At 40.9% G+C, this 26,216-nt stretch overlaps 1 protein-coding gene across 1 annotated transcript in view; it reads left to right on the plus strand.

Annotated features, from left to right (window-relative positions):
• The first annotated feature begins 8,882 nt into the window (after nt 1-8,882).
• The window catches only part of emilin1b (elastin microfibril interfacer 1b), a 28,881-nt gene continuing 11,547 nt past the window's right edge, over nt 8,883-26,216 (plus strand). Inside the window, exons 1-4 of the mRNA XM_084927194.1 lie at nt 8,883-9,466; nt 24,509-24,634; nt 24,750-24,997; nt 25,920-26,155. Of these exons, the coding sequence (XP_084783320.1) occupies nt 9,330-9,466; nt 24,509-24,634; nt 24,750-24,997; nt 25,920-26,155 (747 nt within the window). The 5' untranslated portion in view covers nt 8,883-9,329. The remainder of the gene's footprint in view (nt 9,467-24,508; nt 24,635-24,749; nt 24,998-25,919; nt 26,156-26,216) is intronic.

The following is a 26,216-nucleotide window of genomic DNA, read 5'->3' on the forward strand; positions in this document are numbered from 1 at the left end:
ATCAGGCATTTGTGTTGAGTACAGTTTGTTTAGCGAGCTTCTCACCCAAATATTGAAACAACATGCTAAAGCTGACATTTCAAAAAAAAAAAAGCCAAAAACTAATGGTCCTGTTGTTTAGCCAGACCATTAGTTATTATATACAGTCAACAATGTAAACACATGTGAAGAAGAAACACTGTGAAAGGTCAGATCAAACACACTGTAGATGTTTGCACTGTGGAGATAAGGGTGGAAAATTAATGTAATGACATTTCCTTCATTTCTTCTTTTTTTAAGACAAACAGTGAGAAGAAAAAAAGATTTATCACCGGCAGACATCTCGCTAAAACATGTCTTACACTCTTTTTTCTATGACCTTTGACCCGACTGATAGAGGTCAACAGTAGAACACCTCAGGAGTTTTTCTGGTTTTACAACTGCACTATTACAGGAAACTTTATTGTTCCAGGCAATGGAGTCGCCACTGCCCAGAGTTTTGTCTGTAGGCATTTTCTTTTTTGTTTGTTTCTTTATTGTAGCCACAGTGAAGATGATGACGGCTGATAACTGGCTGGTTTATGGCTTGACCCCAAGCACTGACTGCCAGGTGATTGCCTGCAGGACAGGTGATAGGTGAGAGAGCGCAGGATCATCATCCAGTCTGTCTGAAAGCCAGGAGGTTAACAAAATGAGTCACGCTGAGGCTGCAGACACAGAAAGAAAGTTCTCTTTATTTTAAAAGCAGCTTGAATGCTTTTCATTCCAGGACCCCTGGAAAACAAGATGGTACAGCTCAAGAATCTTTTCAAATCCTAATGAATGTATTTCTTGGTCAAACTCTGCTTTCTTCACTCGGTCTAAAACAAGCTTCACCAAGCAGAGCAGCATGTTTTCTGACGTTTAAAGTTCAGTTTCTTTCAGTGATTGCTGAGGCATTAATGAGGTTTGATAACGATGTGTCTCTGTGTCAGCACAGCAAGAGAAACATTGGGTTTATTTAAGTATAACCAACATTAGTTTCATTTTTTCATAGCCACAGAGATTTGAATTTCTCAAACCATTAACTAAATACCAAAGTGTGTGTCTCAGTGTAACATAATTTTAAGTAGACACTGATGCATCGCCTTGTCAACATGTTGGTTTTCCCGGGCATTTCAGAACGCAGAGAAACGCGATACTGAAATCTTCTTCTGCTCTTCTTTTGTTATACTGCTCAGATCCACCAGATCCTGCGTTACTGATGATTTTTATGCAAAATAAGGTCATAATTTAGCAAAAGAAATTTATGTGGCATTAAATAAGACATAAAACTAGTGACTGAGACCATAAACTCAGCAGGGCAGTGTTTCCTGAGGTCATAAATTAAACGAACGCAGGGTCATTTTCTCATAAACTTTTGATAATGGGACCTCGTTTTGCATTCAGAGTACTCGCCCCCTGCTGGCCACAACATAGAATGCAGGATTAAGGCACTTTTTGTGTCGTATACAAAGTGAATTGACTGATGATTGTATGAGCAGCTTTCTGAAAGTATTAAAGGGCTTATCTGGAAATAATTTCACTGCCTAACTGTTTCACTGTCTTCCCTCAACTTGGACTCACAAGGATCTGCTGGGTCCTCACAAACACAGCAAACAGCGACTACACTTTTCCAGCTTCGAGACTCTCGAAGTGAGTTTTGAAAAAATGAAGCTGACATGGTGCTGCCTTCAGGGTCAGGTGTTTACAGAAACTTCAAGAATGTTAACAGTGCTCTCATCCATTTCCAATTTTATTCTCTTTGAAGACAAACACACTTAGTCCATCTTATGCAAACAGCTGTAAACTCTTGTATTTACTGCCGCAGTGCCCTACAGCAACACATTCAGCCTGCTGACAGCTAAATGAGGAGCTGAAATGTAAAGTGCACATTTCAGATGCCGAGTTGTCCTTGTGGCGTTAAGGTGCTGGTTTGATTCCCGTGCAGGTTGAGGAGCAGCACGCTGGGCTGTTCAGTCTGCAGATGAACTTCAGCTTGAGTTTTATTTGTGCATCCAGTGAATAAACAAATATATCAGAGTTTAGATCTGTGCAAGAGAGAAAGGGGAAGAGGTCTGCAGTGGCCGTGGTGGTTGGCACTGCTCTGTTGCTCTTATATTGTGGCTTTTTTAAATTTAATTTAAATTTTTTGGTGTGGTTGCTTTGTTGTTGGTCTGCTAGTTATTGTGGTCTTTGGTCTCTTTGCTTTTAAGTGTTTTGTTTCTTCAGTTGAGAAACCAACAGGCGCTGACACCTATCCTGCAACACAGTGACTGTGTTTCTCACCTAAAACACACACTCCAAGTGTGTGTGTGTGTGTGTGTGTGTGTGTGTCCACGTGTTCTTGTTTAGTTTTCCATTCTGTGGTTTGTCAAGTTTTTTTCTATTTTCCATCTCTGCTCACATCTGCTGCATACCAACACAAACACACCTCTCTGTTCTCCGTTCAGTTACAAAGAAGCTACGAAACCACAATCGCATTAAAGACTGTTAAAGCAGGTCCAGCAGATCTGGATGTTGTCCGGCTGTGTTCTGACTGAAGGTGGAGTTAAGTGGAAAACAAAGTAAAAGCTGAGAATAGCTGCTAAGAGCAGGTCTATTAACTACAGCTCTAATCATACATCACACTAAATATATAAATAAATGCAGAGCTTCTGCCAGGAAGATGGGATGACAGATTTGGTACAATTTAATGTTGCCCTTAATGCATGCTGTGCTATTCTCACACTATAACTCTATTTGCTATTTGTGTGGTGCCACAGAGAGAACAGTGGAGCTGCTTATGTGCAAGTCTGAGGGCAGTTTTCTCCTACTTTTATCACGAAAAACAAGTAATTACATATAGTAGTGTGAGAGGAATGAATTACTAGGGGTCCAGTACAATAACTGGTTATTTGTCCTGCTCCATTTAATTAATTTCAGGTACTGGGTACTGGAAGATACCCAAAGAAAGCTATGGTATTGACCTGGAAACCAATTGCTCAGAGCATCCCGTGAATCCTATTTAAGCTTACGGACATACAACAATAAGAATAATTAGCCCACCTTAATTAGTGGACAGACATAAGTTGAACAGGTAAAAAAGTAAAGTCACATTTACATGTTTTATTTTTTACGTTTGTTAAAGTACATTTAACTTACGCCAAACCTTCTGCAGATGTTGATGTTGTTTCCACCTACAATGGAGCTGAAGCAAGAACTGCTGATCAGAACATTTCAATGAAAAACTTAAACGCAAACAACAATAAACCTCATTTCATTGACAATTAGACTTACTTCCCACTAATTATCAGGAACCTGTGTGTTGTACCTGTATAGTTTATGGAACCAGTTTGCAATGGAAACCAGTGTGGACTCAGCTTCTCACCTAAGGACAGCTGGCATAGGCTCCAATCCTACCAAAGCCCCGATAAGCAGAGGAAGATGGATGATTGAATGGATGGCACTATAAACTCTCTCTGAGCAGCACATCAGTTTCACCCTCTGTATTGGCACCAGAGATGGGCAGTAACGCGTAATCCGATTACTTTTTTCAAGTAACGAGTAAAGGGATTACTATTGCAAAAAAGGTAATCAGATTACCGTTACTTTCCCGAAAGCAGGCTGCGTTACTGCGTTACTAAGACCGTGATTCTTTTGTGAGTGTCTCATGACAGTGACGTAAGCGAGTGCGACGTTCGTGACAACAGCTGTGTGCAGATCAACAATGGATAATATATCGCGTGTGGGAGAGAGTATGAGCGTGCAGCGTTTAAAGCGTGGAAGTACTGACCTTACTTTGAGTTTGATTCCGTAAAAAGTGACAAAAACATTAGCGTCCGTAAAACTTCTTTTTACAGCGAAAAAAACCCTAAACTTCCGAGCAAACACCAAGTGCGCTACCACAGAAATTCACAGACAAACTCGTGGATTCTTCCACTGACCGCTGCGGCACACCTGCACCAGGGCAAACAGGTGAAAATAGAGCAACAGGACCACCAAGTCTTTGATTTTATTTCTTTTCTGCTGTATTTTACTTGCATCTATTTGAAAGACTGAGTGTAAACACAAAAAAATATTTCATTTTATGTGCTGGAATGTGCAGAAAATAGGTCTAAATGTTAAACAAATTTCTTCCAGTCAGAGAATGTTGCATATAATGTAATTTTTGCTTGATGCATAAAGTAAAAAGATTAAAACTGATAAAACAAATTTTTAAAAGAGACGTTTCCATTTGATTACATTTTGTATGATGGATTAGGCAGAAAGTAGAATTGGGCTGAAAGATCTATCGCTTTATCACCTATTCAGGTTGTAAATCATGTTTTTAAAAAGTAACTAAGTAACTAATTAGTTTTGAAAATAAGTAATCAGTAAAGTAATGGGATTACTTTTGGGGGGAGGTAATCAGTAATTCATTACTGATTACCTTTTTCAAGTAACCTGACCAACACTGATTGGCACTATGTTAAACTGCATCATTCTTATTAAATGAGAACTTTAATAAAGCTAACGAGACTTAGCCAATAAACCGGGACACCACCTTCTTGTCCACATATGGTCACTTCTGTCTCCAAGAAACAAAAGTTGTTGACCAAAGTGCTAGCACAGAGGCTACAAACTGCAGAGTTGGTGACATCATGGTGGCTCCGTCTGCTCAGGTATCTCACAGCTAGCTCAGTATGAACAGAGCTGGTCATCCAAGCATAAGATCAGGAGTTTCTGGGTTTACTGTTATTTTTGGCATTCTTACTCTATAATATAAAATGATTCCTGAACATGAACTTTGCCTTGCTGGAAAGCCCTACAACATCCAGGTAACGTCGGCACAACTTTCACTTATATTTTATATTTCAAGACTAAAAGTTGAGGAAAGTTGCCAAGCACTTCTCTGATTAGTCACCATCTGGGTTTCCTGTATGGTTGTAGTGTTTATCTAATAAGAAGAAGAAGATGAAGATGAGGAAGAATCTTGTGCTTTTGTCCAGAGACAACTCCAAATGTTCAGGAGAGATGGAGGTCTTAATGGTTGAGCATTTTAAAGGTCAGCTGGGACTTTCCTGTTAAAACCACTTACAGTCTGATTGTACATGCTCAGATCAGTTAAACAGCTAAAGAGGTAAATTAACTTTTATTTGGTTTCCTTCACATAGTGAACATTTAAAGGAAATAAAGAACAAACCAGGGACATTATTAACTTTCATGAGCTACTCGATTATTCAAAAGGAAAAGCTTTCAGATTGGCTCTTGTCTGGTTGCTAATGCGGTTCTCTGTTTCTGTGTCTCACCTGAGGCTTTCGCCCAGGAATGTGACTCTGTGTTTAATACAAAACTCCATTTAAAAAGAGACTCATAAAACTGAAAACAGTGGTTAGTGTGAGTGATGGAGTCTGGGTGGTCCGCCTCTCCACCCGGAGAGGGTAGAGCCTGAGGAAGAGGGGGGTCACCACATGATTTATGAGATCTGATAAAGTGTTTTCCATTGTAGAGTCCTGTTTTAGCTCTCTCACTCTGTTGTTCCTATTAGGGAAAACAGTCTGTATCACAGTTTGGGCAGGTGGTGGCTCGTCGGCGTTCAGCTAAACAGATATTTTTCCGTATGCTTACCGTCAGTATTCCTGTCTTGAGCCAGCGTTGGTCAGTGCTGCCGCTGGTTTTACAGTCAGACGGAGACGTGTGAATTTGCTGTCTGATCTGAAAACTCAGTGTGAGATTAGAAAGCAGTGAGCTTGCAAACTCTGCTTCGGGCTACATTAGCTACTACCAGCACACACCCCAGTCTAACAGCCGACTATCGCTGGTGCATCATGGGTACTGTAGGCTCCTGCAGAAAGAACAGGTCTGCTGCGTCTGTTGTTATCGTTTCTGTTTGATGATCATTGTTTTTGACACTTTACGTGAGTCTCTAAAGATGTCAGTGTGGTGATGTTATGTCTTTGTGTCTTTAATATTTACTGCATGACCTCAGACTGTGGACTAAAGATAAAAACTGCAAAGTGCCTCAAACGTGCATTCTTTTTAATGGCCAGCAGGGGGCAACTTCTCTCATTGCAAAAAAACGACCGTAGGCTGTATATGTATGTCTATGAGAAAAACAACCTACAGCTCCCACCCCCCTGTGCCTGTAGTAAACATTTCCCTAATGAGTTAATCGATTCAAACAATAGTTTTATGTCATTTTTAGTACAGCGTGATGCTTACTTAGCCAATGAGGGCCTCATTTAGAATAATACAGACAGTTAAGCAGGTTATAATTTTGGGTGTGGCTGCTGTGTGAGGGAGCAGTCGTTACTTTGAGAATGTGGGTGCCCTCAGTTTCTCGTCGCTGATGAAGAGTAGATCTGAGCAGGCTGAATGAGGAAAAAAGAAACAGAAAAGGATCTCGGCAGAGCTCAGTATCTTACTTTGTTTTTACATTGTTCTGCCCAACTCTTAAATACCCAGCAAAACCAAAATGTTGACAAGGCCATGCATCAGTGTTGACTTAACATGCTGTAAGATTCAAGCTTTTCGTGATTGTTTAAGAAATTCAAAACTCTGTGGCTATGGAAAAAAAAAATGAAACTAATGGTGGTTATACTTGAATAAACGCAGTCTTGTTCTTAGCCTGTGTGTCTTAACCAAACTTGATGTCAGCGTACAGTCACTCTATTTGGGGAGATTTATTTTAGATGAACTGAGGAAAATGATTTTCAGCTCACTTCATGTAAAATAAGCTCAGTGGGGATCTGGCAGGTCACAGACGTCAAGCTCCTGTTTGAAATAAAGTTGCTTTTGTAGAGACTTTTCTTTGTTGTCTCTGCTGCTTTACCCGTGCAAACTTTGTTCTCATGAGCTCATGAGCTCGATCACTAGTTTCAGGTCGTCTGGAATGAAACAGGAAGTTTATTTTGTAAATTATGTTCATTGTTGGAGCCAGAAAGGATGCTAAGAGAAGATGTGTTCATCTAATAACTTGTTAATCATAAACCATTAGCAAGGAGAGTGCAGTGTAACACCTGGTATATATGCTGACCCTTGTCACCTTCATAACTGCTGTATGATCATCTTTGCTTTGCTGTTATTTATATAAACATTTCTACAGGAAGCTCGGAGTTTGTCAGATTATACAGAGATGCTGCAAAAGTTTCAAAAGACTTTCTGGAAAAAAAAGCTGTGAGATAGCTTTGCTTCCTGTTTTGACATCTTCTACACATGTACCAGCGCAGCAGCGAGGTTGGTCCATCTCAAGGACCAGGACAAATGTTGACGAAGTGATGTCACAGCTGGCACGCGACACATAAACAAGCGATGACTTGGTTTCACAGACGCAACACTCAAGTCTGGATTATACTTGGTTACGAACACGGACAACTGAAGTACGCTTGAAGGACGGGCCCATGTGTAGCTGGTGCATTGTAATGTAAATTCATATAGTGTTCTTGCAAACCAACTAAACTCTAATAAAAAATAATGTTTAAAAAAAGGAAATGGTTTTTGGTTTAGTCCATGTTCATTTGTCAACAGAACCAGCATGAGACAGCTGTAGTACACATGTTTACTCTGAATGTCGACATGACTGTGAGTCAGCTGCCTGCGCAAACTGCTGTGACTGTGTTGTAATACCACTTCCGAAACCCCTTTCCCTGAAAAATACCCCCATATAATAAAAATAAGAAGAAAAAGAGAAAAACTCCTACAGAAACGAAACATGTGTAAACAACAAGTGTAAGGAGTAAAGCCATTCTGCAAACAAAGGAAACTAAACTCAACTAAAATTTTAAAAAAACAAACAAACCCTATGATAAATGACAAAATTATAAGACATTAGATGACCACACTGGGGTCTACTGAAGGGCAGGATGTGTGTAAAAACAGTACAACAATGGTCCAAACAACACTGATATAAAGGGTCATCGCGTAGTGAAAGTTAGTGGCATGTTTGTCTATTTTGAGGAGAGCAGATGTAAAACATCCTTTAACCTCAGGAAGTCTGCAGGATGTTTTCTGCTCCGAGTGTCATCAAACGCTCATTAACGTCTTCAGTGTCACGTTACAGGATGCAACTTTTTAAAATTTTAAAACACGTTTCTGTTCCTCTGCCTCATCACATAAATGAATGAATCACAGACACATATGCAGGTGTGCACGAGGACCATCGTAAGGCTCGGTATCCAGTCCAGAAAATCAAACATTTACTCGGAACACTAATTTGCTCCTAAAATAAATAAACCTGAATGAGAAAACATGAACTTAATCCTAAAATAAGAAGTATTCAGACACTTTGGATTGTTGAACTTTACAGATGTGAAGAACAGCTGTGATTACTCTGCAGGCTCCCCTGCAGAAACTTAGGAATCGCTTACCTTATCCACTGAAATGTGACCAAAAACCTGTCAGAATAAAGCATCAGCCAGTGAACCACACCTCAAAAAGTGGCCCCACATCCACAAGTCGCCTCATTACCAGCTAACTGCACTTTACATTTACCAAGTAAAAACAGACTTTTTACATTCTGTAGTGACTGTGAAGCCTTCGGGAAGTCTCACTAATCCGAAACCAGCTGAGACAAACTGCAGTGACTTGACTGTCAGCTGAGATTAAACTCTTAGATGTTCTTTAAGAGCTTCAAAGGATCCACTGCAGATCAAAATAACATTCAAACAAGCAAACAAGTGTTCGGAATAATAACTCATTAAACTGACAACAAAATCCGGAAAGAAAGAATCAGATTCAGCTGATTTACATTAACTTTATACGTGTGTGTGTGTGAGAGAGTGCTTAAAACACACACACACACACAGTCTCTCTCTCTCTCACACACACACACATGCAAAGAAAGGAAAAACGGGGCAGAGAAGTTTAAAAAGCGCAGTCTGGTCCTTTAAAGCCTCTCTGAGGCTCCGTGCGGTTTCACGTTTTCATCACTGATCCCAGTCCTGGTTCAGGTGTGGGTGCGGGTCTGGTTTCTCCTCCGGCAGGGGCGGAGACAGTTCGGTGGGGCGGTGTGATGAAGAGGAGGAGCAGCTGGTCTCGGTTCAGGCTGTCGCAACGTTTTCTTCTCTTTGTTTCTCAAGTAAAGTTCTGATGGGCCAGCCGGGACCGCGCCGAGCCGGATTAAAGTGGCATTAAAGGCGGATTAAAGGCTGGGAGCAGCGGGACCCGCAGCGGGTCAGGGGGGACTGGACTCGGCTTCAGGTCTTCAGGTCTGATTGGGTCCGGACCATGGGTCGGTGGGACTGACGGACTTCTGAGGAAACTTTTTTTGTGGCGTTTCCATGGAGATGGGAGTCTTCCCTTCCAGCTGAGGAAGCTGATTAGACTCCGATAAAGTATCGATACTCTGTATTGATCGCGTATTGATCGGAGGGATGGCCGCGCTCCCGCTACTGTTGCTGCTCGTGCTTTGGACCTGCGGACACGCCAAAGGCGCGTTCCCGCTGCGACAGTCCTACAACCTGTACACCAATGGACACGCGCACGGAGCCCGCGCTGCCAGCAGGCACAGGTAAGATGACACGTGCGCGGAAAGGATGGTGATGGTGATGATGATGAGGTTGGAAATGAAGAAAGGATAAGGTGGTGACGTCAAGGTGTTATGACCTCACCACAGAGGAGTTTTATGTGTGTGTGTTTTACTCCGACAGGAAGTGCTTACAGGTTGCTAGTTTGATTCCTGGTTCAGTTCTGCAGGTCTGATATTTAAGAGTGAGCCCCTCTGCTGATGTCAGAGGATCCCATGACATCATGCACCTCTTTTTACATTGTTTCTATAGTAACAGCTGAAATTAAAGGTGAATTTAAGCCTGTTTTTGATATTTCAGGTCAATGAGCACCTGAAGTTTAGTGTAAGCTGATAACTTAATTTTCTGTTTATGACACGTCTCTGTGAAATGTTTGGTTTAGACATCTGAGATGTTTGGACTTAAAACATTTAATTTGCACAGACGTTTAATAACAGCTTCATTCTGTCTCTTCCTGCCGTCCTTTCATTACAGTCACTCCTTCAGATGACAAACAAGCTCAAAGCAGTTTCTGGATTTCTGTCCACCTTCATCCGTTTTCTGTTTTCACAGGAAAAAAGTGTTTAACTTGAATATAAACTGACATGCAACTCTATAGCGTTATCATTACTAACACTGTGTATCCACAAAGGCAGAGATGTGCAAACAAACTGACATCACCCACTGGTTTACGATCGTCGTGTTGGTGTTTTGGACACAGAAGTGACCACATTTAGGGTGGAGTGGAGTTATCAGCTAAAGCTAGCAAGCTGCATACGTAAAGACAGTATGGGTGCAACTACATCGCACAGATACAGGTAATTAAGTCTACAGAGCATAAAAATATTAGAAGTTCACTCTCTTGAGGTGGAGCACAATCTTCTGTGATTGGCTGTCTTATTATTGGATTTTAAATGCTCCAAAAGTCTTCAAAAACAGTCACAAAGTTTTTTCACTGGCTCTGAGTAGCTGAGGTGAAGCACTGGCCTGCTTTCTCTCTATCCACCTGACACTCAAAGCTTCCAGGGTTATAATAATGTCAACTTTAAGCATTAACATGGTTCAAATGTGTCATCTTGTTAAAAAAAAAAAACCCAAACAGTTATCACAAACAGGGAAAATGGCTTTACAGCCTAAAGATGTTTTTTGTATGCTGTTTATTTCTGTTGTAAAGTCTGTTTTTTAAATCCAAGGCAATGGGTCGACTCGCTTTAGGAGTCAAGTGGTCATTAGAGGAACTGCAGTGTTTGTCACTTTGCCTTCATTTTTCAGCCCCAAAGGCTGGAAACACTTTTCTTTAAAAGCCATTAACACACATTGTTGTCATAGTGCTTCTGTGATGATCTCAGTCACTGTGCTTCATTTCCACTCTCATCTCCATTCATGGATGGATGTTTGTACCGCATGTTATCAGACATGTCAATCAAAAACACAATAATTAGAAACTGTCACACTTGTCGAAAAAGTGATAAAAGGAAGTGTTTTATTTGGCGGCATCAGGTATGGAATACCGAAGGGAACAAAATAACTACTGAAGGAAGAAGTAACTGAGGACACCGTCTCTGTAAATTCCAAGGAAAGGACGGTAAACAAGGGACAAAAGAGCACCAGAGCATCCATCCTTACACATGGCCATTAAACACAGCTGCACAGAACACATAAATAAAAGCTATTAATAAACTTTTTAGGCGAAATTCTGTCTCGCCTCATTTTCATTTCGATTTCACCATATCAGGCTGAACTTGCACTGCACATTCTTCCTTTATAAATAACACTTTATGTGTGGTTTATACAGCCGGGCCTTTCGTGACCTTCCCGGCAGAGAGGTTTAACTGGCACATCCTCTCAGAGTTGCTGACTGTCACTTCACGCACATGCATGCTGACAGCTGTGCTTTAAATAGTTCAGAGTATGTGCCCTGAGTGTGTGTGAGGCTCTTCGTGGTCAGTGTGTGTGAAGATGATGTTGGGTTTAAGTGTGGCAGGACTTTAAACTGAGCTTCTTTGAGCTGCGTTCACACTGAAAGCAACACAAAGGTGATGGCTGATAGACATTCCAGACTCGGACAGGTTTTATGTCCATCAGCAGCTGATGTCAGTCAGCGGTGCCCTGTACTCTCATTGGCAGAGGCTTCAATCACCTGGAAGTTGAGAACAGTTTGTGACATGCCATTGACTTTCAATAGTGTTTGTTCAATGTGAATCTCTTCTAGTGTGGAGAAGAGTTTTTTTTATACCACTGCACCCCTTCACAGGAGCTCTTGGAACCTCAAACCACATCCACAACGGCATTTGCATGAATTTTAGTGGAAAATAACCTGCAGGTGTGACACTGGGGCCCTTGACTGGTTTTCATGTGTATTATTTTGTATGATGGTAACTTCCCCACTCATTTTAGGGTCAGTGGAGGAAGGCGTACCCACTTGTTGTGGGTTCTTGGGTTGGATCTTGATGCTCATCAGTTAAAGTTGGAGAGTGTGAGCACAACAAATGTCACATGTAACACTTTCCACATCAGAGTGTTGTTTATATACATAAATATCGATCAAAAGAGTGAGTAGAAAGATTGATTTTTAACACTGGCGCTTGATGTGAAACAATAATTGCTGAAATATTTTGTCATTGGTGGGGATAGTGTTACTAAGCAAGGAAAGTGGAAGAGAGATCGAGGCAAACATTTGTGGCTGAGTGGGCTTAAAAAAGGAAATCAGATGTTTTATTGTTTTAAAGCTGTATTATATTTTTAAAAGGTGCCACACTGCTAGCTTTTGTAACCAAAGCAGTCGCACAACAACAAAGAGAGACAGCTGACATGTAGCCTGCTAACTACGTTCTTATAAAGCCTGGTGTTTAAAAGCAGCTCTCGCTACGTCACTGGACTCATTCTGCCAGATCTTTTGTCTTCAGTGGAGTGGAAATGCAGACAAACAATACTCTGAAGGAAACTTTCAGCTCCCTGAAAAAAAAACTTCTTGAGGGAGAAAATTTTAGATGGAAAAACAACTAATGAAGCAGGAGAAGGGTGAAGAAGTCTTTCTGCTCAATCCTTTTCACTTTAGTTATGAACTGAGCAGCTGGGCATGTTTCCCGTGGATTCTTAAATAGTCATAAAGCTGAGTGAATTCATTCATCTATAAAAAGACGGCTTCATTTTTTCCAAAATGTCTTAAATCAACATTTGAAGATGTGGGAACAGTTGAATTCTATGAGTATTTTTTTTATCAGTGAAATTAAAATCACTAAATGATTTGTAATAACTATAATTATCAGAAAGTGCCTTGCATTAATGACACAGATCACAATGGGAGAAGCAACACCATTTATAGTTTGTTTTTTGATATAAAACCATGTTTTTTAATATTTAAGCCCATCAGCTTATTGTGGATGCTAAGAGCTTCGACGAAATCGTAGAAAAACAAACATATCTGTGGGATGATGTCACTTTCTCATTCCTAAATCTTACTTGCGGGAGAGCTGGTCTTAAATTTAATTCTGAGGGGTGTTAAAGAGGTCTTAAATCTAATCTGCCTCGAGCTGCAGGATTCCTGTTTTCAAATGTTTTTCGTCTTCCAGGTGAACTGTTTATTTAACTGTCAGCATGGTTTCATTGGCCGTGAGTGTTAGCAGCTCACACAAGTGTCTCCAGGACTAATGGAAAAAGGATAAATAAGTTTCCATCTGGAGCGATCCTGACTCAGATGTCACGGCTGCCTGAAAGCTCACGTGTTAGCTTCTTCCTCTTCTTCTTAAAGTCATTTTCTTCCACGGGAATCACAGGATCCGCTCAGCGAGGTGAAAGTAGTGTTGAGTATGAAGCTCCGATTTGGTGAACTTTTTACTGGGGTCAATCCTGTAAGCTGAAACACTATAAAACTAAACACACAATACACCACATAAAAGTGCAATAAACACACAATAGAGCACAGTAAAAAGCATTCCGCCCAGCGAAACAGGCAGTTAAACCCTCAGTTTGATGTCGGCTGCTAAAAAAATACCAACGTGAAGCGCAAACTCTGAATCTCTCCTGTGGAGTTTGTAAAGCTGATAAATCAGCTTTTTTCTGTCCGGCCTGTAGAGCTGAGACGCACGGGGGCAGAAATTAAACCAACCCACTCTGAGGCAGGAATAAAAAGGTCAGAGGTGGCGTCTGTCCTGACACGAGCAGCATTCACTGACCTGCAGATGCAGAGATAACACGACATCAGCTCCAGTTTCCCCTCGGTCCCCTCCCCATCCTTCTTTATACCAAGTTTTACTTTTACGTTTTTACTTATGCGTGCATCTTTGCAGAGATGTGTAGATTCATACATCTCTGTTTGTTTCACTCAGCAGATTTATAGACGCCGAAAAGCCAGAAAGCGAGCAGTGTCACGGAGCATTGGGAATCTAAAAAAATTTAAAAAAGAGGGGAAACAGCTGAGACTGATCTGAGCAGCTCGGAGACAGACGTCCGGACATCCTGTCCGCAAGATTCGAGCTGAGAGATTCAAGCTAAACTCTGTACACTGAAGACTTTGTGTTTAGCGTTGTGCTTCATAAAAACCATCCTAGTGACATCAGCTCTGACTGCCAGATTACTGTAATCCTGACTGCTGTAATCTATTATCAGTGCTGATAACTCAATCTTCATTAATCAGTACCAGAGATGTGATCAGCGAGTCAGCATGTGGAGCTCATAAATCAAGTGTGTTTCAGTTGAGGATAAAATGAGCACATGAATGGAACATCAGTGGGTTTTTGTGGTAGTAAACTAAACTGATCAGCGACTATAAAGTGTTTCAGGTTTTCTCTCAGTGCTGAGATCAGTGCTCTCATTAGAAGCCGCACAGTCACTGTTTATTTATTAAATACTTAAATGACAGAAACAGATGTTTATTCAGATTTTTACCACTGAAGGTGTGGGAGTGTAGTGATGTGGTCACGAATAAACATGAGCGGCATATGAAACCACTGCAGGGTTCTGTATTGTGCGGTTTCTGTCAGTTTCTCGTTGTCTTTGTTGTGTTTTCTTCTTGTGTGTTCTGTGTTTCCGAGTCTCCGTCATCACGCTCAGTTGTTCTTCAGCCTTTCTCACTGTTTGTATTGCTCTGAGAATCAGTTTTCCTCATGTGTCTTTTTTTGTTTTACTTCCTGCTTTCCTTTCCTCTTCTTTGTGATTGTTTGCTGTGTCACCTGTGTTTGACAGCCTTGTATCTCCCTTAGTCGGATCATCTCTTTATCTTCTCTAGTCCTCCATCAGCTTCCTGTGCTCCGTGGCTGTCTGCTTGGTTGGATTTTTTGTTACTTTCTGGGACTGTTGTTATCGGCTTTTTCCAAAAGCTTGAAGCTTAAGAAAAATCCCGTCTGCGCTTCAGTCCTAAGTTCAGTTAAATTCCAAGCAAACAGTCAAAAATCACAAGAAATTAAAGTAATAAGAAGCTTTTTTACCCAATGGAAGTATGTGTTTGGTAACCATATGTCGCACAAAGACAGCATGTGTAGTGTTGTTGTGTTTTTGAATGATGCATGCTCATTTGTATATTTAATGCAACACTTTTCCAAAGAAGCTGTGACAGAAGCACGTTTAACGGCGTGTTGCATCATCTCTTCTCTAAAAAAAAACAACACTGCATGCTTTTGGGAGCTGAGAGGCCAACTGCTGTTTTAGAAGCCAGATGTTTTCCCATTCTTGCTGGGATTTCAGTTGTTCAACAGGACCTCCTTTGTCGTACTTTTCATTTTATAATGCTCCATCTGTTTTCAATGGGTGACGGGTCTGGACTGCAGGAGGGCCAATTTAGCACCCAGATTCTTTTATTACAAAACCATGCTGTTGGAAAACTTGTGGAATATAGTTTTCCATCCTCTTGCTGAAATAAGAAAGCCCTTCTCTGAACCATGTTGCTCTTCATGCTATATATTGTTCAGCATAAACAGGGCCTTCACACATGTGAGCGTCACCAATACCGCGATCCCCCAAACATTCACAGCTGTTGCTCAGTTGCTGATCTGTTAAAATCCTTCCCGTCTTTGTTTCTGACAGATTCAGCCTCTCTGAGATGCTCTTTTGTATGCACAGTCATGTTACTAGTTGACCTTATTAACTTTGAGATGTTCTAGCACATATTTGTTTTTAGCGCCGCACAACTTTTGCAGCCCGTGAAAAGCTGTTGGAAATTGTGCTCAGCGTCCCAACTATTTCTGAAATGTGGTTGTAATATCCAGCCCTGACAGGAATGTTTCAGCTGCACTCTAATTTATATGTGCACTAAGCCATAATCCGTCCTTATCCTTGGTAGTTTAGCTCTTCGTGGTAATTAACAGCAACTAACCACACTTCCATAACCCCACTTTTGCACTGTATTAAATCCTTCTACTATTTTTGAAAAGAGTGCTATGATTTAAAGACATATGTACACCCTTTAACCACAATAGGTCATTAAAAAGTCATTTATAAACTAACAGCCATACTGTTCATGATTCATTCTATGAATGCACTGATAATGTGATAAGATACTAGAACTAAATCGATGGGTGGATCTATCCAAATATCGAAAGTATCGAACCCAACGCAGGTATTGATATCGATGCTAGCGTGATAGGTTCAATGCTTTGTTTCTATGCATGTAGCCCGCCGAATTGTGTTACTTTTTTTTTTTAAGATGAAAAAATATACCTCAAACATGCACTGTTAAAAATAAAAGTGTTGACTGATAGAGTTGAGTGTCACATTCTTGGCTTTTTAAAATTTTCTTTCTTTGTTTAAAAGCCTACAGCACATTTAACAACAGGTGACCCAGTGCTTTAAACACGGGCACATTTACCTGCCAGCTTTAAAATAAAACCCTGTTTCAAAATACACAAAAGCTGAAAAGTTTGTTTTATTGTATTAACTCATTGTGGTCATTAAAGTCAGTTCAGAATTTACAAGTTGATTACAATTAATCTTAGATTGATCTCCACTAAATAAGCTGCCTTTAAAAGCTGAAAGTATTGGTATCAGTATTGTTATTGGCAGTACTGGGCCTGTATTTACTTGGTATCAGATCAGATGAGATTAACCAGAAGTGCTAAAACCCACGACTACCACTTCTTCCTCATACTGCGGGGATTTACCTTCTGCTGACTCGCCTAACAGTTGGAGCAAATATGTCTGGATCACCTTAGATTCACGATGAACCAATCAGAGCCACAGTATGGCCGTTAATATTGTGAGCATGTGTCTATCACACCGAGTCTCATCTGAATTTCTAATTACTGTAACTGAAGTCTTAATGGAGATCTTACTGGGGATCGTTGAGATGAACCATGGTATTGATTGATGATTGGCTGTTGTATTTATTTCAACCAAGCAGTCTGATTTACGGCCCCTGATTTCTCACATAGTAAATGGACATATGCTATAATGATTTATGATTACCTTCAACAAGGCAATGATGTAATTTGTTTGCTTGTTATCCAGATTATTCAAAAGTCATGCGTGGATTAGTAAAAGTGGTCATTTTGTGTAATATCTTCATAAATAAATGTCACATTGAAATAAGAAAAAACAGGGACATCATCTTGGTGTTCTTAAAATAATATTATCTGGATCCAAGAAATCAGCTCATGTGTGGCGTGGAGGGGATTTTCAGCCTTGGCAGAGGCAGCATACTGCTGTTGTTGATTAACACATGTGACTGCACGTTTAAATTGATCACACACAATCATTTGTGATCACACAGAGCCTGTCAGAAGCGTACATCCAGCAGTAACCACTCATCTTGACCATTGTCATAGGCAGTAACCAAATTCCCTTTTAGGGCATTCTGGCAAGTTTTTCCATGGCAGGACAAATATGAGTTTCCAGAGGAAATCTGCACATTCACAATGAAAAACTAGGGACTCCTCTGTAAACTTTCCCCACACTTTCTCATTCTGTGTCATCCTCTGGGACAATGAAGGCTGAGGTCTTTCACAAGTTTAAAGAAAAACTCCCTGGGCTAAAGCTAAAATAAGGCAAAGGTCCAGCTGTAAAGCCTTTAACATTTGCACAAATTGCAACACACAGACACGCGCACACATTCAGCCCCCTCCTTTTGGCAGCAACAGCTCTGATGTCATCAGCAAAAAACTGGAAAAACGGAGCGAAAAAACACCCGAATTACTCATTTCCGTAGAATGTGACATCATTCTGTGTGTGTGTGTGTGTGTGTGTGTGTGTGTGTCTGCTTTTCTCTGTGGACTCTGTGGTTCAAAGTTAGCTGTGGAGGCTGCAGTTGTTTTTTTCAGCAGTGTGGAGATAAAACGTGATGAAAAACATGAAAATTTATCTGTAGAAATGTTCGGACAAGATTCCGTTGGTGCTGCCATTTAACACTGCCGATCTGTCCGGGGTGTACACCACCTTTTACCCAGTGGGATAGACTCCAGCCCCCTGCAACGGTGAATTGGATAAAGTGATTAAGAAAATGGATGGATGGATGGATGGAAGGATGTATGGATGGATGGATGGATGGATGGAAGGATGTATGTATGTATGTATGAATGTATGTATGTATGTATGGATGGATGGATGGATGGAGGGAAGGATGGATGGATGGATGGATGAATGAATGTATGTATGAATGTATGTATGGATGGAGGGAGGGAAGGATGTATGGATGGATGTACGTATGTATGTATGGATGGATGGATGGATGACTGGATGGATGGAGGGAGAGAAGGATGGATGGATGTACGTATGTATGGATGGATGGATGGATGAATGGATGGATGGATGAATGTATGTATATATGTATGTATGTATGGATGGATGGATGGAGGGAAGGATGGATGGATGGATGAATGAATGTATGTATGGATGGAGGGAGGGAAGGATGTATGGATGGATGTACGTATGGATGGATGGATGGATGGATGTACGTATGTATGGATGGATGGATGGATGAATGGATGGATGGATGGAGGGAAGGATGTATGTATGTATGTATGTATGGATGGATGGATGGATGAATGTATGTATATATGTATGTATGGATGGATGGATGAGATTGGATGAATGGATGGATGGAGGGAGGGAGGGAAGGATGGATGGATGAATGTATGCATGTATGTATGGATGGAGGGAAGGGTGGATGGATGGATGGATGGATGAATGTATCTATGTATGTATGTATGGATGGATGGATGGAAGGATGGATGGATGGATGGATAGATGAATGAATGTATGTATATATGTATGGATGGATGGATGGATGGATGGAGGGATGGATGGATGGATGGATGAATGTATGTATATATGTATGGATGGATGGATGGATCATGCTACCATTTAGCCCTGCAATATCCCACCTTTTACCCAGTGGGATAGACTCCAGCCCTCCAACACTGAAAAGTGATTAAGAAAATGGATGGATGGATGGATGGATGGATGGAGCTATTAACTGATCAGAGGAATGGATGTGAGGCTCATGTTTCCTGCTTATCTTATATTTTTCTTATATTTATTCATTTTCAATGTAACCATAAATCAGCCAAGTCAGGCCCGTTGTGTTTTTAGAAGATGTTGTTTCTGTTTCTGTCCTGTTTTCAGCCTCTGTAGGTCAAAGGTCACATGCTGTTTTAATTCTGATCATTGCTGATAGTATAAACTCACTGTCAGGAGTCATGCTCACACTGACTGAAAACATGTCAGCAGCCCCGCTTTAACTTTAGGTCACTGTTACTGTGACGCTCTCTGATTGGCTGTCAGTTGGTGAAAGGAGCCTTTGTCTCTTCTTTGGCTTTACGTCTTCTTGTAAAGATGGGAATATTCTGTGCAGTGAGAAATCTGAAGCTTTATTCATCTTTGCAATATTTAAATACAGTCGGATCTCTGAGTCGACTGTAGACGTGCAGGAAATATTTAGTTTGGGTTGGGTGTGTGTGCTGGCGTCACTCATGCCTTTAACATTACATGTTGTTTTATTGTGGGTGGGGGGTTAACAGTTTGTCTGGTGTTTTTGTCTGTATGTACAATGTTTTTTAATTTCAACTTGAAAATGTCCAAACAAGGGAAGCTGTGTTTTATCATTCCCCAAGTGACTCGAATTCCCTTTCGTCCGATTTAAGATTGATATATGAGTATGTTTGCAACTCAAACTTTCAGTAAAACGCATTCATACAGACTTCTGCTGTGTAACATTTATTTAAATGCCCTCTGTGAACTTATATCTGCTGATAGAATCTCACTGCAATAATAGTCACCATCAGGATCTTGTTATTGTAAACCACAATGTTAAACAGTGTCTCAGATTTGACATTTAAGAAGATGACTGTCTTTCTTACTGATGTGGTTTATTTATTTATTCTCGCCAGAATTCTTCAACAGTGAATCAGATAGACATGCACCATCTGTTGTGTTCCCATACACTAATTAATAATGTCCTACAAATACAGAAGTGTAAATAAGAAAATAAACACATATTTTTAGAATTACATAACAGCCCATTTTTGCTGGCCAGGGTTCAGAGAGCTTCCACGTTTTTTTGTTTTAGCAATATGTTCATCTACCGAGAACTTGTCTGTAAGTTTGGTGCTTTTGTGTGTTGAGACTGGTTCTTAAGGAAAGTTTGACATAGCTAAACTTGGCTGGCTCAACAAATCCTAAAACGGCACTCAGATAACCACCATCTGTGATAGCGCTATCTGTTAACTGTCCAGCTCTGTGCACGCTCACATACAACATGAATCAACCGGATGCCGTCGACTTCAATCAGCGCTCCGCTTTCTAGCATAAGAAAGGCACTAGACTGCATACATTGAAACTTTCAAAGCTTCACATTGTTGTCACAGAGGTCTGATACTGTCTCACATCCTGCTCAACAAGATTTTTGTCAGAATAACTGACATTAATTTAACTGATTAAATAGTCTCTCTGATAAACAACCTAATCAGTGCTTAAAATCTTATCTTCTAGTAGCTGCAATTCCAGGAGTGAAGACTTGAAGACTTAGCATCAGATTAAGGTCAAGCATGAATATGCATTTATACACAATCACCAACTGAAGACATGTAAATTCATTGGGCAGAGCGACACAGTTTGCACTGCTGTAACATAATAGCTGAGCTGATATGAGTTAGCTTCCCCTCAGCAGGTTTCAGACAGTACTGTGCGAAAGTCCTTTATATTTAGTTTCTTTAGCAATTCCTTTCCTGCCTTTCCTGGCGCCTTTCAAAGTTTTTCTTTGGGCACTGGCTGCCTTTTCGCTCATTTACAGTCCGGTCCTTGTACGTTACCATTTTCAGTGAACTTTTTGTTTTGTTTGTTTGTTAGTTAAGCCACTTAACTCATAAAAAAGGCTTCTAACTCAAGTGACGAACTGACAACAAACAGCTAGCAGCCTGTCACAGCCTGTTTCTTTAGTTGTGTCTATGAAAAAGTCCAAAGGTAACAAAATTTCACAGCACAAAATAGTTTTTTCCTCACCAACACCTGGCATATTTCAATATGGTGTGCCGTTTGGCCTCAAAAGACAAAATAGGAAACTGGACAGGTGGCAGGCCTAAAGTGGAGGTGGTATTGGAGATCTGGTTAAAATGAATGAATCTCTTTGTACTCCCAAAGGTTGATTCTGTTCATCTGGACGTAGCATTTTCAGTGGGAGAAGCATCGCATTTGAATAATTTGTTGGATGGAGTTGAAGTTGAACACCTTCAACTTCACTGTTTGAAAATTTGGAGGTCTTTGCAATATTATTCCACAAAGGAGAGATAAGTTGAAGGAACTAGATAGGATTTATTGAAATGGATTGATATGTTTAACCTGTAATGTGAGATAGCGTCAGAGAAAAATGCCTGATTTTACCTACACTCAGCTCCAGGATAGCTTTTTAGCTCAGAAATGCGATGGAGATACAGACTTCCACACTGGTGCTTATTAAAAACAATACAGTGGAAAGTCTTGCTGCGATGACACTGTCACCATCTGTGTCCAAATCTCAAGGCAAGAATAACAAAGAAGCCCAGAACCACATTGTGGGGCTTTTCGACAACTGTCATCAAAAGAGAAATCAAAGCAAAACCAAAACTGTGCAAGTTTGGGTCCGTAGCAAAACCACAAAGCTGCAAGTATGTGCAAGTGAGCAATCCAAAAACAGCAGCACAAAGGAGGTGCTCAAAGAGGCGACCTCAAAGGATCTGTTTAGGTTTCTGCTCTCACGGGTGGAGTCATTCGGCTCTTTCATTGCACCTCGTATTGTGAAGGTGGAGGTCATTTCTTTCTCGTAGTTACACTGAATGAATGATAGAATATTTAAATTACACATTGTATTCTGTTTATCCCTCTTTACATTTGGATATCTCATTATGATTATGACTACATCTCATTTCACTGACATACAGACCTGCTTGCTTTGCATTTAAAGCACTTTGTGTTACCTTTAAATATTTGGTGTATATTGACCCCCCTCTTTATGTCCTCCAAATATTTCAAAGAATGCAACCTCAGCAGTAAAACAGCATGATTATGGTCCATGAGATGATTGTTTCTGCTCATCGTTCTGGATTCCAGAGACAACAATTCAACCTAATTACACGCAAACACACAACACAGAGAGTCTTTCTGCTGCTGATCCGACATGAACGAGACGAATGGAAACTCATCGCCACCACACGCTAATGACATCAGCACCATGCGCTTAACTTGTCATGAGATTTTACCCACAATGCCATGTGAACAATGAGCGTGTCACTGGATTCGATGACTGAAGCTGTCAGATGCCGGGCAGGATGTTTGACTTATAACCCGCATGGGAACAGAAACAGACAGAAAGCGATCCGGCGTGTTTATATTCTTCAGAGGGTCTGCAGGTGTTTGAGCGGCAGCACTCACATTTTCATTTGATGGTTTTTCAGCTTCGCTTCACATGTTTTCAATCAGCCGAGATGGCCAAGAATGCAGACCGCAGAGTCAACCGTAGCCTTCAAAATAAATGGATTTATGGGAGAAAGCTGTATTTTCAAAATAAAAGTCCTTAAACGGTGGGAAGTCAGCCGTGCAGGAAAAAACGAGACGCTTCACAGGTTACTCAGTGTGCAGGTTTAAAGATAGTTTGTTTTAGAATAGTCTGCTACCGTGCTGCACCACAACCATCAAGAAACATCTGCACATGCTCAGTGCTGACCTCGCTCGACCTTAAACAGATGTTTGTGGTTAAGCCTCTATGCTGCAGCTGACCAAGTGAAAAAAAACTTTAAAAAAGGTTCCTTCAGAAACATAAAGAGTAATCCACCCTCAGCGGTGCAATGAGAACATTAACATCAAAGTATAGTCGAATAAGGCAACATAATACATCAAAAACTCCTCTGTAGCTCAAACAGTAAGAGGTCACAGGGCTTGGGTATATTTGAAGTATGAATGAAGTTACCACAGGAAAGTAATTGGAAAGTTTTCCTTTTATGGTTCATTATGTTTGCACTTTTTAAATGTTGTCCATTTACATACGCCATCAGTGTGAAGTTAACAGTTTTTCAAGGTTTTTCTCTTTCACCCATTTGCTCCCATAGTCATGGTGGCGGAGCTGCCATGCATGTGGTTGGACTAGATTGGGTTTAAACTGCCAACCCTGTGATTAGTGGGCAACCCACTCTGCCCCCTGAAACATGTCTCAGTTTTAAAGACACACTTGTAAAGACGTGAGGTTACAGAGACCTGCTTGATATAAACCAGTGTGTGTGTGTGTGTGTGTGTGTGTGTGTGTGTATGTGAGTGGCAAGTGTACACAGCTTCAAGAGAAACTATTCTTTTATCATATGCTTGGATATAAAATATATGAAAATACTTTTATGCTTTTGGGGGAATGCACACAATTTAAACATCAAATATCATCACTTAATTTATCTGATCATCACCAGCATCTTATCCAACACTATCTGTAAGAAATATTGCAGAAATATATAGAAATATTATTAAGAGATATTTGAGTTTGTTAGCTGAAAGAACTTGGTCAAGAAAATATTCACCTATTACTCAAACTAACATTTTAAGTTTAACTTAAAGAAGCCAAAAACTGATTATCTGATCGTCACATTACTGTCGCGGTGGTTTTGGTTTCTGTTTGGATTCACAAACCCTCCAGCATGAAATTGTAGTTTTTAATTATAGTCTTATAGAGTTTGCTATTCCTGTTTTGTTTCATTATCATTCTAATAATTTTGAGCTTTAGTTCTTGTTGTGTTATTTGAGTTTCTGTGGCGTTTTGGCTACCAGCTTCTGGTTTGTGTCTTCAGTCTTCCCTATCTGTTCCTCTCTCGTTGTCTTATCTTTCTGTGTCTTTGTCCTCCAGCGTTCTCTTGTCTCTGTTTTCATGTTTTATGTGAATCTTCTCATTTCCATGTATAGTGTGTGACTTTTGGATCCCAGTTTAACTTTAAAGGTTAGTTATCGTCTGTTTCCTGTGTTGGTTTTACTTCCTTGCTCTGTCTGATTTTTCTGTGTTGAGCTGTGCCTCCGGTCTCCAGTCGCCGAATCAACCCTCTGCTTTTACACAGTCCTTTCTTCTGCTCGTCAGCATATCTGCTGTTGTTGGTTTGGGGATTTTTGATGGTTTCAAATTTTGGACTTTGTTGCTTTCTGTTCAGTCTGAATTAAAGGCTCACCTTTTGTTCTATGTCTGACTTGAGTTCTCTAAACCATGACATTTAGGAACGTTTCCCTTTATTTTATTTTATGATAACGGTATTTATATTTATAGCTTAGTTTTGGTTTCTAGAGTTTCCAGAAGTAAAACGGAGATCAGGCTCCTCTCCTGTGGGACCAGCTCCCAGTTTGGGTTCAGGAGACAGACATCTCTGCTTTAAGATCTTTTTGATAAAGCTTATAGTCGGGGCTGGATCGGGTGATACTGAACCCTCCCTTATCCTGCTATAGGCTCAGGCTGCTGAGGGACTTATCATGATTCACTGAGCTTTTCTCCATCTCTACTCATGTTACATCCACTACTGCATGTCACTGACTTTTGTCTTCTCACTCCTGAGTTTTGTATTCTGTCCTGATTGTTGGGATTGTCTCATTTTGTGATTCTACTGTTATATTTGTGCGTCTAACAGGAACTGGTGTGCGTTTGTGGTCACAAAGACGGTGAGTTGTGTGGTTGAGGATGGAGTTGAAACCTACGTGAAGCCTGATTATCATCCCTGCAGCTGGGGGAGTGGACAGTGCAGCCGGGTGGTGGTGTGAGTACACACCCTCACACACACTCACACTCACGCACACTCACACACACACACACACACACACATAGTGTGTGAATCAGAGTCATCAGTTTGTGCTCATCCTGGTTCTCTGCAGTTATCGGACCTACATGAGGCCGCGCTACAAAGTCGCCTACAAAATGGTGACAGAGATGGACTGGAAGTGTTGCCATGGTTACAGTGGAGCAGACTGCAACATTGGTCCAGTTGGTGGAGGAGGGACTCAGATATCCACCACCAGACCTCAGCCCGGACAGGGAGGGGGGACGACCAGTGGACAAGGTGGAGGAGGGCATAGTTATGGGGGAGGCAGTTCTGGATCTGGACAGTCTGGAGGAAACGCGGGTAAGTGGATTTTCATTTTGTTTTTTTATTCATGTGAGAACATGAAGTTCGGCAGTTTAAAGAAAAGCTGTGGCTGGAGTGCATGAAGACAAAGATGCACATCCTCAGTCCATCTGCTGCACCATGAGATGGGACTGAATGTAGACACTTTAAAAACCGGCGGTGATTCCTTTTATGAGAATTCCCAGTGAGATTCTCCCTGTTCTTAGGATCTAACACGGCTTAACATTCGACACCAGACCCAGATGGACTCAATAAAAACCAGAGCTGAAGCAGGAACTCAATCGTGCACTGAATCGTTCTTTATTTTCTCTCTTTGCTGTCATCTCAGTAATCATCAGCAAACTGCAGCAAACAGTAGCATCCGATATTAGTCGATCAAAACTAATCTGCAGCCTTTGCTCACTTCTTCTGGTGAGAGCCAGTTCACTTTGTAAATCAATCACTATTCAACCAAACGGCTAAAAGCTGCTCGCAAAAAGGAGAAAATGGAACTCGGTTCTCAGTAGCATAGTGCTGACCACACGTCTCCTTTGTTTTTCAAACAGGGGCACTAGCTTTGCCAGTGAAACACCATCATCTAATTAGTCAGTAAAAGACTTATGATATGATATCTTCATACAGAAGCATCTTTTTCCAAGAGAAGTGAGAAGTGTGAAAGCAACCAAAGCTTGCATTTGTGTAAAAGAAGCAGCTGGTTGTGTGTGACAGTGGTGACCGCTGTCAGGAAGCTACTGCTGGAAATTCTTAGCAGCTGTTTGTTTAATGTGTGAAATAAAAACTATGACTGAAAGTGTCTCTTGGTGCTGTGACAGGATTCTGTCTATTCTAAAGAATGATAAAAATGGAAATAAAAGAGAAACTCTTTTATTTCATTAAGAGTTTCTGTAACCGCTGCTTCATTTCTTTCCTTAACGAGCAGACAACGAGAAGATGAGACAGCTGGAGGAGAAGATCCGCAGTCTTACAAAAAATCTCCAGGACCTTCAGTCCACCATGAGCACCATGAATGAGCGCTTACAGGAGGAGGGCGGCAGGAATGGACTTGGTGGAGGAAGCTCAGGAGGGAGAAACCCTGCGGATGCCGCTCAGCCCGAGATTAAAGAGACGATTCACAGCATTCAGACCAAACTGGACCAGCTGGACAACCGCACACAGGTGAGCTGGTTTTCAGCTTTACTGGGAGGTTATGTGGACTGAGTAAAGAAGCTAAAACAGG

The sequence above is a fragment of the Perissodus microlepis genome, chromosome 1, assembly GCF_051167445.1.
Source record: "Perissodus microlepis isolate ML-2025 ecotype Zambia chromosome 1, ASM5116744v1, whole genome shotgun sequence".
Classification (NCBI taxonomy): Eukaryota; Metazoa; Chordata; class Actinopteri; order Cichliformes; family Cichlidae; genus Perissodus; species Perissodus microlepis.